This window comes from Vidua macroura, chromosome 3 (assembly GCF_024509145.1).
Source record: "Vidua macroura isolate BioBank_ID:100142 chromosome 3, ASM2450914v1, whole genome shotgun sequence".
NCBI lineage: Eukaryota > Metazoa > Chordata > Aves > Passeriformes > Viduidae > Vidua > Vidua macroura.
The window spans coordinates 16,274,490-16,288,189 of record NC_071573.1 but is presented as its reverse complement, the minus strand read 5'-3'; the positions used below and the strand labels follow the sequence as shown (position 1 = coordinate 16,288,189).

The 13,700-nt window shown below is 39.1% G+C and overlaps 1 protein-coding gene across 1 annotated transcript in view; it reads left to right on the top strand.

Moving 5' to 3' along the window:
* EFCAB2 (EF-hand calcium binding domain 2) overlaps nucleotides 1-11,450 on the top strand; it is a 28,848-nt gene extending 17,398 nt beyond the window's left edge. Inside the window, exons 3-8 of the mRNA XM_053972408.1 lie at nucleotides 722-806; nucleotides 4,188-4,260; nucleotides 8,289-8,368; nucleotides 9,979-10,021; nucleotides 10,122-10,188; nucleotides 11,191-11,450. Coding sequence (XP_053828383.1) covers nucleotides 722-806; nucleotides 4,188-4,260; nucleotides 8,289-8,368; nucleotides 9,979-10,021; nucleotides 10,122-10,188; nucleotides 11,191-11,327 — 485 coding nt within the window. The 3' untranslated portion in view covers nucleotides 11,328-11,450. The remainder of the gene's footprint in view (nucleotides 1-721; nucleotides 807-4,187; nucleotides 4,261-8,288; nucleotides 8,369-9,978; nucleotides 10,022-10,121; nucleotides 10,189-11,190) is intronic.
* The last annotated feature ends 2,250 nt before the right edge of the window (nucleotides 11,451-13,700 follow it).

Here is a 13,700-nt window from a genome sequence, read left to right as displayed (position 1 = left end):
CTGGTTCTTAGCTTGCCCCAAGAATGCAATTTCTGGCTTACATGAGATATATCTGTGATAACTTGTGGTTCTTCTTTCCCCATTCTTTGAGATTGAGATACAAAAAGCAAATGCAGCAAATTACTCCTTCTCCTTTGCTGAGTTTGTCCTTCCTTTCCAAACTCTTTCTATGAATTATTTACCATGAGCCATATTCACTGTGCACAGATCTTCTACATTTTATCTCTTTATCCCTGGTTCTCAGCTTTTCATACATTATGACTAACTGAGTGGACATGAGAGCACTTATGTTTTCCTGGATGCAGGAATCTGGATGAAGTGACTCAGCCCCATCTCAGGGCAAGTGTGGGCCAATGTTTGCTTTGCTCCTTCCACTGGCACATTGGCAGCCAGGAAGGGCTCAGGCTTGTGGTCCAGGGTGAGCTGTGGCACTCTCTGGGCAGGGTCCCCACCCGGGCAGCTGTGTGTTCATACAGCTGAGGCATACCATTGCCAGCAGACTTGATGTAGCTGCAGAGCCAGAGCAAGGCAATATTACTAATATAAATGACAGATCCTGCATTTAGAGTGGAGGTTTTTCATAACTTCTGCTTTTTCAAAGTACCTTTCCTGTCTGCTCTTTATCAGTTTTGGTGTTTCTGCTGTCATAAGTCTCAAATTGGAAATATATTAGTTGTAACAGCTCAGTGAATCATTCTTTTTCTTATGTTTCTTTTTGCAGATGGCCTAGTTGCTGAAATTGAGAAAAAGATTACAGAAGCTTTTGAGGTGTTTGACCGCGAAGCCAATAAAACTGTGGATGTCAGGTTTGTAAATATATTCACAAATATATTACAGAATCTCAGCAGAGATAAACAGCTCCCTAAACTGGCATCTGCTTTACCAGAAAATGTCATAGAAACAGTTCTTTTGGCCCTGTTTGGACAAGTATGTTTGTAGTGGATTGACCTTGGATGGATGCCTAAAAATTCCTGGATGCTTTTAATTCTGGTATTTTTGAAGTTTGAATATTTGACAGTGCTACTTGAACTTAATTTTAACATAAACATTCATACACATATAACTTATGTTATAAAATGCATAAACCACATGTTTATGTCTGACGGAGCAGGTTCTGAGGTTATAAACTGTTGTCATGAAAGTTTACTGGAGTAGTTTTTCATATTTACAATTACTATTTTCAAAAGAATATAATTTTAATTATAAATCAGTTATTGAGTAGAAACACTACAATGGAGTGTGAGAACTTGTGAAATTGTTGTCATTAGACATTCTGCATGAAGACAAATTGGAAAACTTATTTGAATGTTCCGAACAGCTTTTCTATATTACAGAGAGGAAAAGGAGGTGCAAAATATTTATGTGATGGTTGTAGCAATGCATGTTTACAAATGACTCTGAATATAAGAAATTGCAGGTATTTCATAGAAGTAATGGTTTTTCAGCTATACCCGATGGGGAAGATATCAGGATATGTCTCCATACTCAGTATAGTTGCTGTTCCCTCGTCCGTAGGGCTCTGCAAGGGAGAGTGATCTCTTAAATCTCTTGGTCTGTGCCCAGGGAGGAGCCTGATGCCCGGGGCTGGGACTCCCCCAGTGCCCCCTGGTGCCCTGCTCCTGGCTGGGCAGTAGGATGGGCCCTGGCTGCCCAGCCCGGGGCAGAGCCCCCAGCAGTACCACCCCCAGCCCTCACTGCATCATGGCATACTCCCTGCTTGCTTGTTTGTCGTTTGCATCTGCAGTCTTGGCTAGACAGCTGTAGAATTTTCTCCACTTTTCACTCCATTATATATAGATATACAGCTTGGGAGCATGTTACAACAATGAAATGATACAAGTAGACTCTTTTAAAAATGTATTCATTCAAACAGGGGACATCCAAAAGTCTATTTAATGTAGTAAATGCACAATTTCACATTAATTTTTGTGTAGTACAGATACAGACAATGAACAAAAACTTATTGTCTAATTATTCCTAGGGTCATATTGCAGGGCTGTATCACAAATGGGATTATTAATGGCTGATTATCTTGTATCAGAAGGTGGCAGCACAGCACAATTCTTAACCACAATTGTAGCTGTATCAGTGTTAATGCCTGAAATATCAGATATCCGTGAAGAATGGAAAATGATACTGGTTTGACAAGCTAACACTGGTATTCCATGACTCTTAGTACAAATTAGTGAGAAATTAAGCACTAGGAAGATGGTATTTTTTCATGCATATTTCATGTCCCTCAGTCAAGGACTTTGGTGATATTGCAAATCTTGTCATTGAAAGTGTTATATATAAGGTGAAAACCATGACCCAAACTTTTCATTGCATCTGTGTTACAAAACTTGTATGATCATAACCTTGATTTTAACTATCATTTTTGTATTCTAGTAACTACACAGTAGAAACTGCAGCTGCTGAACTAAGTGAGAGGAAGGGGCCGGGAGCAAAATAGTTTCCTATCAGGTCCTTTAAACTTCATGGTATTACCAAATGGGTCCTGACTTTTTTTTTACCACAAGCACTTCAAGCAAAATCCTCGTGCTGGCATGCAGGCAGACTGCCAGATAGAGCATCCAGCAGTGCCAGATTTTGCAGACTCTTCTAGGGTCTGACTTACCTCAGTCACATCACAGTTCTGCTGGGTGTGAGTGAAGTGAGGCAGGAGGGTGATGGCAGCATTCCCATCCCTGGCAGTCTGTGAGAGCAGAAACAGTGTGGGACAACAAGGAGGCAGGATTTGTGTTGGATGTTGCTCTGGTGGAGGCAGGGAATAGTTACAAGTAGCTGGAAAATATGAGGGAGTGCAGGAGTGAGAACAACAAATGCAATATTTTACATACTAGAAGCAAGGTTATGGACAAGGATTGTGTCTAAATGAGTGACCTCCCTGAGGCCATTGGCCATTCACACCCCGGGTCATTTGAGTAGATGGCTTCATTTAATAACACATGGATATGTGGGATTTGGTTTTGCTCTGTAACTAGTTTTGTGCAGCCAGCCTTTTTCTCTCTTTTGTCTATTGTAGTGCTTCTCACATGTTTTCAGTCAGAATGGGAACTCCTCGGGACCAGTCTGAGGAGGTCATAGACTTATAATTTTGCATATGCTTGGTGTGCTGCATTCAGGGCCTTACTGTTGTAAGAAGATTTTACAAGAATCATTCCTCCTTGTATCTACCATTTTTATTAGGCAATCTGATTTTTGCACAAAATGGAAAAATTTACCAGTGGTCAAGATGAAGGAACCACAGAGGTTTGGATCATGAGAACCACCAGCACTGTGAATAGATATTCAAATGTACTTAAAGTTCTGTGTTGTTGAATTGAATTGTAAATCACAAGCTATATTAATGCTTCTGTGGTTTGGTTTTTTTTTTTTTAATCATACCATAAGTCTCATTAAAGCTTTATTACAGCCTTACAATAATTTTGTTTCTAGTCTGTGATGTTATTCATCTTAGACTACTTTGAGGCATTGCCAGTTTGGTCAGAATTTTATTTAGAGCCTCAGAACAGCTGCACGAGGTTCAGCAGTAAATGCAAGCTATGAATATATTTACAGCATAAACAGAGTGGTGATAAGCCACTTTGTCACTCTGTTTGACTCTCTGAGAGCACAGCATGGACATAGCAGGGCTGCCTTCTTCCTCAGCTTTTGTAATTGTTCTTTAATGCAGTTAGAATTTGTATCTTTATATCATTTAATGGAAGTATGTGTTTTATTTGTTACTTTGCATCTCAGTAGATTTTCAAGTGATTTGTTAACTACAGATATATAGACTTTACTGAAAATAAGCATTACAATTAGAGAACAGCAACGTAAAACTAACTTGCACACAGTACAGTGCAAAACAATAGTAAAGAATTTTTTAGGGAAATTGCAAGAACCATTTCAAGGAGCTTCAGAATATTTTATGCCTGAAAAAGTAGACATTGCTTACTGAGACATAGATTTTCTTGTGTGCCTTTATGTGCACACTCCTATATGCAAGCTCTGAATTGGTATCTGTATTCTCAACAGTCTTGTATTGCAGACTTATTAACAAAGATGTTTTCTTTCTCCTCTCCTCTCCTCTCCTCTCCTCTCCTCTCCTCTCCTCTCCTCTCCTCTCCTCTCCTCTCCTCTCCTCTCCTCTCCTCTCCTCTCCTCTCCTCTCCTCTCCTCTCCTCTCCTCTCCTCTCCTTCAGAGAGATTGGTTGCATTGTCAGGTCACTGGGTTGCTTCCCAAATGAGGCAGAAGTACAGGAACTGCTTGCAAAGGTAAATATTTAGACCTGTTTTATTTTTTTCCGTCTTCAACTCGCAGAAGTTTGGCCCTTCTGCCTTGCTGAATGGGAAACCTAAACTCTTTTCCAAGATGTTGGAAGTGTCATCGAAGTGTTTCCAGCAGACAGATAGTCTTGTAGGTTGCCCTGAAGCAAATCTTTAGGCTGATGAGGTAACAATGTTGATGGGTTAAAATGAGGAGTCTTTGACTCTTTTTTGCCCAAAAGGGGACTGTGAAACTGTGCCAAGGTGGAGGGACATTTTTAGAAAATGGAGGAAAAACTGACTGATGAAAAAGAATGTCCTAAACCTCAGTCAGATATCCAAACTCTAACCATCTCACTCTATTGGACATGGCATGGAAACACATTGCAGGGTTAGGTAGTAAAAATTAGTTCTTGAGCAGGTGTTAAAATTAAACATCAGATTCTAAAAATACCCAGAGGGAAAGCCTGCCATTTTTTGAACTAGGTCCTGTTGTTGCTGTCTTATAGCAACCTTTCAACATTTTGTCCTTCATGAGGTTTTTCTCAGTCTTGAGATTTCTGAGTTATAGGTGAGAATCTTTTCTTATTTGATTGCTTAAACTTGTAAATCAGGCTTCAGGACATGAAACATCATAAAACCTAGTGGTCCATTCTCCCAGTGATATACAGTGGTAAGGTAAAGAAATTAATTACATTTCTCCACAGTCTTTTCCTACAGTAATTTTTGTCTCCTTACATCATGCTTGTAATAGAAAAATCTTGTGCTGGTGCCTTGGCATGGTGTAATTAATAAACGGGACAAAGAAGTGGGAAAAAGACTTCACATTCTTTTTGCAAATGGGCATGCTGCTTTAAGGAGTGGACAGTGCTGGAGCTGAGAGGTGGGGTAAGGATTTTTCTCCTATTCTTGTGTAGGTTAGGATACTGGGAATTGATATCTCATACTGTTTTCTTCCTGCTCCAACAAAAATTTGGATAGTTGCTGTAGTAGTCTCTCCTCACTAGGCTTGTCTGGCCTCTTGTAGATCTGAATTTAGTGTGAGAAGTCTTGCACTAAGTCTTGTGAAAATGATGCAGCTGCTTTAGATGAGGAAGTGCAAAGAACCACTAGAGGAGAAAGCTCTTTTTACATGATACTGCAATCTGTTTGCTCTGATTCTGTACTCTCAGAACCAGATTGTCTCAGCTCCCACTGACAAACAAGACAAAATGGGAAGAGAAATGATGGTGCTTAATATAGATGATGTTTTTAGTGTCCCACAGTGACTTTTCTTTACAGCAAATGAATAGTGCAACTCCTCACTGAAGATACAGATTTGTGAAAAGGGGATGCTTTGACAATCCTGTTCAAGTCCAGGGGAACCAGGAGAATGTAAGGCCTGTCTCATCCTCTGGAAGAAATTGGACTTTTTTTTTTCCCCCAATTTTCAATATTACTGAAAATGTGAGATAAGTAATACAAAAAAAGTACAATACAATGTAGCCATGAGGTAGAAGATTCTTGAGATATAACAGTGTAACATGTATGAAAATGCTGATTATAAGAATATTAAAGTACAAATACTACAAGAAGAAAGAATATATTCAGAGTGATGGTTAACCTTAAAGAACATTTCACTGGAAAATAAATAGCAAATAATGTTTCATGGTGCCTGTAAATGAAACTTTGGCATAGGTTCAGTACCAGAAGAACACTGTCTTCTTGTGTAACTCTTCATATATTATGATAATCACATATCTTAATTTATGTAAGATGGCACTGTAATTGGCTGTGGTAATACCATTTTATCTTAATCTAGATAAGGTAAAAATTGTGTCTGTTAGTCAGTTTGTAACCAAGCTATTTCCCCAGTATTGTTGCCCATTGTGAGCTGTGATTCATTTCTGTTTCTCACTACTTGTGTCTCTGTCATTTCATCTTCCTGTTAGCCTTATTGCTAAACTAGCACATGCTACCATCACGTTATTCATATCTGCAAAAACAGCTTTCATATAATTATGTAATCTCTATAAATTATCATATAATGTTTCTTATATTGCCTTATACTCAATTCTGTACTTAATATCATATCTCTAGGCCTACTTACAAAGATAAGATTAAATGATAAATCTAGAGATAGTGGAAACTTACATAAGGGTTACTACAATGCCTGGAGTTCAGTACAGTGCTCTGCCTGGTAACTCTGGAAGATGTTTTTTTTTTCTTTGTGTTTCAAGTACCCCAATATTATGGCTGAGAGAACAGAGATACAAAACATAATAGGTGCTACAATACAGTTGTTATGAGAACCGTGGATGTACTCAAAGGAAAGAAATAGAGTGAAACTCACAGAGTTTGAACAAGCTAATACTGTTACTGTGAAAAGAGGAGGAGATACAGAAAAAGAAAAACATCAATGAGAAATGAGGTGTAGAACAGGAGTGAGCATGAGGAAGAGTAAGAAGTGTTAGAAATAAGATTAATTTTAACTGCTCAGGATGCTGCTGGATCTGTAGAGACTCTGAAATGGAAGCTGTTTGTTCCACATAAGAGGAAGCTGAGATTACTGATCACCTCCCAGGACAAAGTTTTGCCAGGTATTTTGTCACATCTTTTCAATCAAGCAAGCAGCAAAACAAGTGATTCTGTAATGGTAAAAGGTTCCATTTGGTTTAGAATTAAGCACGCAACATCTTAATTTCCTTGCTGAAGATCCTTTCTGCTAGGCTCATCAAATAGAAGGGAAAATGTGTTTTTTCAAGCCAGTTTCCACGCTGAATCAGCAAGATGTGATGGCTGTCTTCTCTTAGCATCCAACTCCCTTCCAGGACACTGGAAAAGAGCATGCAGCAGAAGTTGTAGCTTTCAATTTAAGCAACTGGATGTATCAGGAACTGCCCCAGCTCTGACCCAGCTCCCAGGAGGAAGATTCCTTGCTAAGTTTTTCCTGGCTGTTAGGAGATTTGAAATCAGTGCCTGTTTGAGTTTTCTTTCAATCTCGGCTGTGTCTCAGGGGGCCTAGCAAGGTGTTGCTGCAGCCATGTGAGACCTCAAGGCGTGCATCCAGTTTCAATACAGACAGGAACAGGCTAGCTCAATTAACAGGGCTCCTTTTGGGAGCAAAACTTGAAATTTTCAGGGAAGGGATGCACCCCAATGACAGAGAGCAGTTTTTACCATGTTGCTTATCTTCTTCTGTGGAAGTACAGGAATGCAGTGAGAATGCTGCTAGAAGTCTCCAGTGTTTTGGGACTAATTTGTTTGCTTTTTTGGGTAGCATTTTATAGGCTGCCTTATGGCTGTTTTGGTCTGCCCTGACTCAGTCTGCCTGCCTCTCTGGTCCTTCCCCTGACAACTTTCTTTAATCATGAAACATGAAAGCAACAAATTCCATCGTTAAGGTGAACTTGACTGGAGATACATCCAAGCTAGCCAATTAAATATGCCCAGAAACATCCTTGAGTGTTGAAGCCAGCAAGCGCAGAGCAGCTCATGCCCACCCTGGTAAATGCTTTATGCAGAATGGCTGCACCAAGCATCCTGCTGGGGAAAAGTCCAAGCCAGCATCTGCTGGGGAAAATGTTGGGTGGCACAGTTCAAAATCATGCCAAAGGAACATGCTCATGGTTTGCTATAATGAGTGTTCACATTACACTGCTTGGGAATGCTCCAGATCCTGATAGACTTTACTAGTATGACTTCAGTGTGAATGTTTAAACCTCTGCTGAGTTATTGTGGCAGATAAGATCAGTTCCTCGGTGTCCGGTTCCTTTGCATGAATGGTTTTGAAGCACAAGAGGGCAATATTGAGTTGCTACAAGTGTCTGATAGCAGACCTGTATTTCCCTGGGATGTTAGCTCTTCCTTGAATCTCTTTCTATTTGATCATAAGCCTTTCACTCAGATGTTATGGTGCCATATGATATTAAAGACCTGATATAAATATTCAAAGTCTAATGCTGTAATTTTAATGCAGGGATCACCCCAATTTTCTTGTTTTTGGGTTAGTTTGCTAATGAGTCATATACCCTGCCACACTTAAGTTTTATTTTTAGATAGAAGTAGAAGAACCGGGTGGATTCGTTCATCTGGAAAAATTTCTTCCAGTGATGACAGAAGTTCTACTTGACAGAAGGTAATGGAAAGTGAATTTTATGTGTCTGTAGTTTATTCCAGATTGACAGGGTTGCTTCTGAAAACCAGAAGTTTTATGTAACTGGAAGGAGTATAGATCTTCTTTGTAATTTAAACTCATTTTACATTAGCTGTATAGATTTTTTTTTCAAAATTAGTTAATCTACATTAAATTATGTTTTACTGATGATATAAATAATACCAGCTTATAATCATAATTGTGATAATATGTAGCTTTTGTATTTTTAATTGGAATCAGAATTGCTATTCAACATGCTTTGTGTATCTCTGAAATATTTTGTATGCAAATTTAGGTCATAACTATTGCTTTCTCTGAACATGTGAGTTACAGTTACTGAGAAACACAGAATGTTACAGTGTGTTCTAAAGAAGTTGTACAAACAAGCTTCATATTTGTGTCTCAAAATGACTGCCAGGTACAGCTGAACAATTAGCACTCTAAAAGACTGCTGATCTAAAATGGTCACAAAGGTGCATAAAAGTCTTTGCACATACACAGGGACTTGTGCTATTTTGACATTTTGCACTAAAGCAAGATTACTTACAAGGAGTTTATCTTTCATTTTAAAGATGGTAATCAAGGCTTTTGAGAAACTCAGTCTTTTCCAATCCAAGTTATTTTGCACACAGAGGGCCTTTGGTAGGAGGGTGTTCTACATATGAAGTAGCTGTGGCTCCACACTGATGTTCACCCTTTCACAAAATGATGCCTTGCTGCTCTGGGCTCTCCTCCTCCACACCCCCTTCATGCAAGCTCACACACACACACACACAGATGCCTCCTGCACGCTTTCCCCAGGCTAGTGCAAGCTTGTCAAGACCCACTTCATCTTCTGGGGCACCATGTCCATAGTTCACTTAAGCAAGGTACATGAGATTTGGATCATAAAATCCAAGGCTTCTTCTTAGCACATTTGATTTTTAGATAGTAAAAGACTGAGGTGGGTCTGGACAAAGCAGTCAAGCAGCTAGAACCTCCCTGGATTCAGCTCCTTCTCTTTAGTATTTTGGGGGTTTGTTGAAAGCCTGCTGTGATATGGAAAGTCTCCATTGCTGCCCTCAGCTTTCTTTCCTGCTCCAAAATCAAGCATGAATATGCATGCACAAACGTGCCCAGTTCTCCCCTTTCTCTGAAATTGTTAGTGACAGACCTTTTATAGCTACCAGCCTCCTTTGCTCATCATCAGCTCATTAGGCTGCCCAAGTCCCACTAGGTGATCTGTTGCCTAGTTACCAGCCTACCTGGACAAAACTTTGTTTTCTTGCTTTGTCCATTTCTGTTCAGTGCATTGGCTTTGTGGAATGATTCATCTGTTGCTGATTCTTACTAACCCACCAAGCCAGCCCAGACATGCAGATGACATTAATCTGGCTCCTCAGCACAAGGGAAATTAAACAGTAGTACAACAAAAGATGTAAGAGTTAAATATATGGACAATTCCAAAAGGTCAGGCTGCAATTAAATGTTTGATAGACAAAACTTAGTAAATTCTCATGGAATATAAGCCTCCCTTTCCCTTAGTACTCGTGTTTAGTTTTTTCAGAACACTGGCAAACAGTAACTTAACTTTTCTGATTCCATGGTTTCAGATTCCGACCTATTCCAGAAGATGTTATTCTACATGCATTTGAGGTCTGTAACAAAATATTCAAGTATCTAATTGCTGGGAAGAAGTTGCTGCTTTTTGATACAATAAGCTTAAAACCACAAGTTTTATTCTTTTTCTTTAAAGGCTTTGGATGAGAATAAATGTGGATATATTACCCAAGAGGACCTGGTAAAACATTTGACTGAAGAAGGTAACATGACTTCTGTAATATCAGTATTTAAGTAAAAAGCATTACATATGTATATGGCACCTTGAGGTCCTCACCCTGCAGGCCAAAACCTGCAGGAGTAGATACACTGTCTTCAAACAATGCTATTGCTGTCATGAGTGGCTGCAAACTAGGACATTTCACTTGTCAGTGATGCAGGGAAAGAGCATTTATCTGCCTGCTTACAGATATTATAAAATAGAGATTTTTATTCTTATCCTTATTTGTAATTCAGTTGTGTCTGGGTATTTTGTGATTCTGTGCACACCTCTGTGCTCACTAAGTATGTGAGTCTTTTGCTGTCCTGTAAAATTGCAGCTTAGATTTCCAGATGTTTCAGTGGTTTCAGTGCTCATTCATTCTTACATTATCTTGATCTTAATTCTAGAGCCACATGCAAACAAAGAGATTCAAAGACAAGATTTAAGTTGTACATTCTGTAATCCTCAATATCTCTTGAAGAGCCTGTTTTGCTTGCATGGCTGACTCATGCCCACCTGCCTCATGTTCAAAAGGGTGTGCAGGTTTTGTGCAAGATCTAGCCTCAGATGGTAACCTGGTTCTCTGAGGGATGAAGTAGGCCATCAACAGCTTTGAAGAGAAAAACGGGAAGTCTTTCATGATGTGAATACAAGTGCAAGGAGAGCCAAATGAGAGATAATAATTCTAATGTACCCAGGAGAAAAACTGACAAAAGTGGTTGTTTCAAAATCCATGGCAGAGAGGAACAGGCTGTTTTGGTGTCTGTGAACTAGAAGATCAGACAGATAGATCCAGATCCTCTGTCTCCTTTCTTTTAGACTGGCTCTCTTGGTGTACAGGACTTATATTGGCAAAAGGGAAGGAGTAAGATATTTAGTTTTGTTCCTTTTCCTCTCTGTGTGAGAATCAAAAGGAGATCCTTACAAGGGAAAGGCAGTGGAATTTGCCAGTCCTTGAAAGGATACTTACCAAGATAAAATATTATTCTGTGCTGTCTTTCAGGTGAGCCCTTTACTCGGGAGGAAATGGAGGACATGCTCGCTGTTGCTCTAGATCCAGAAACAAATACTCTTCGTTACAGAGATTACCGTACAAAGCTGGTAGTAGATGAAACTAAGACCTTCCCTTTTAATGTCTGAGATGCCTTTTGGTAACAGCACTGTGACTTGACAGATAGTTGAAATATGTATTTTAAAGTATTACAAAGCTCAGCTTGTGACTCTGTGCTTATAACTAAAATGAAATCTGTGAAGTTATGTTTCCTTGGGTTCTGTGTGTGTGTGTATATATATATATATACATATAAAAATATATTCATACCTGGAAAAAGAGCTCTTGACAGAAATGCTGTGTAAGGTCTGGAAAAGAAATAATGGAATTTTGTTGGGAAATAGCAGGAAAAATAATTTTAATGAAGTAAAGAAATAACTTTATGACTGCTCTTGAAAAACTAAGAGAAAATGAGACCTGTGAAAACATAGAATAGGCAGGTAAGTATCTTAAGGTGACTAATATTAGTAACATGAAGCTTTTATATTTAATTGTAGTCAGTCCTTGTTTGTGTTTAACTAATGAGGAACCAGGTAGGTTGCACCTTTTGAAATAATATAATAGATAAAAAAAACTTTCTATAATTTGTAGTGTTTTTCAAGTATTTGTGTTTTGTTTACCATAGGCAATTGAACTGGAGCAATTAGTTCCTGTTTATATTACTAATCAACTGACATGGTATTTTGCTTTCATTTTAAATGTGCAGAGAACACTCCAACCATTTCCATAGTCAACTTAATCCTTGAGAACATTTTGGTTACTATAGGCAAAGAACCGTTCCCCCTTTTGTAACCAGTTTGAAAGTCAGTAATTTCAACTCTTCAAAACTTAGGATCACAGGATGAGAATCTGATTTTTGTAAACTGATGAAGCACCATTTTTTGAAAGATATTAGCATAGAATGGGTAGCTTTTCTTGCTAGCAGACCACCACAGACCTCACAGCTCTTCTTATCTGATAATTTTCTGTTACTGTACTGCTGTTCTTTAATTTGAGTTCAAGTTCTTCCCCCTTGAGTTCTTGCCATAGACAATCTTCTAACACGTGACCAGCAGCTGATGAGGTCTCAGCTTGTAGGAGATTCTGTGTTTTGCTTCTCAAGAATAGCATCTTGTACTCCACCCCATTTCTGTTTTATTACTCTCTATCAAGTTTGCTTTCCTTCTGTACTATGTTCCACCTCTCCTTTATTCCATCTGCATGTTCCAGCTCTGTGTCATCCACAGCCTTCATCAGCTGATGAAATCTGGGGAAGACTGACACAGAGAGGCACTGAGTGCATTACTCCCTGTCATGCCTTTCTAGTGGCTGTGCTGAGAACAGAGCCTAGGACCCCTCCTCATAACACGTCTTTTCCCCTCCTCATAACACGTCTTTTGTCCTACCCATTTGTTTCCTTTGGGCTGGAAGCTCAGACAAACTGTTTTCATGCACAGCTAAAAGTGACCTGCTGTGCTTCACAAAGAAGAGATTAGCATGATCTAAATGGGGTGATGGAAGCAGTCTGAAAGAGACCATTTTTTGATTCACTTTTTACTTCTCTAACCCAAGTTGTCTTTCACTGATACTTGCTTAAACAGTAAGACAATGAAGAATTAATGCAGGTAGACAACATTTGCACAGTTCTAAGCTGCATCTGGGAAACACTGTTGTACTGCTCCTAAGACTCAGCAATGCACTCTGGTTAACGCATTTACTGTGTGTTCCAACTTCATTGCCAGTAAGAAGGAAAAACAAAGGCTATCATTAGTATTACACTGGGAGAAGATACGAGGTTTTAAAGATTAAAGCAAGAACAACAAAAGCCTATTAAGAAAATACATTTTTATTAGCCTTCTACAGTCTCTCTTTCAAAGCTGAAATTATTTTCTCTAGATGAATCTTCCAATTGATGTGGAAGTGTGTTATGCTGGATTTCTGATGCAGGTGGTGTGAGTAAAAGTTTCATTCGTATGCAGACGTGGAGTCCTTGTCAGTGTCATTTTGGATATCAGCAGGAAGATGTGTATTTCAGGATATCATTTCATAGCTCCCAGTGCTCCAGAGAGAGCAGAATTTGTTCGTAGTGGTGTTTCCCCAGAGGCCGCCTCAGCTGTTGCTGTGTCAAATCAGGATGTCCACATACAACACTGTTACCATTCATAGTGCAGATAGGATATTAACATGCATTCTTTTATAATAGATGTAATTTTTTATTTTGCAGTCCTCAAATGCAAGGAAAGAGGATATTCTGGCAATTAAAAAGTGGGATTGCAATTGTGTCTGAATTGATTGTACAGCAGTTCTTCCAGTTCCATCTTCTTATACCCATCCCCAAGAAAGATAGATGCAAACAGGACAAACAAAAGCAAGTTGCAGTCTTCTTTTTGGGCATAAGTAAACAAATTTTACTGCCCAGAGAGTTTCTAAACTGGGGGTGAAAGAATTGTCAAGAACTAACTTCAGACTCTGTAGGATCCTAA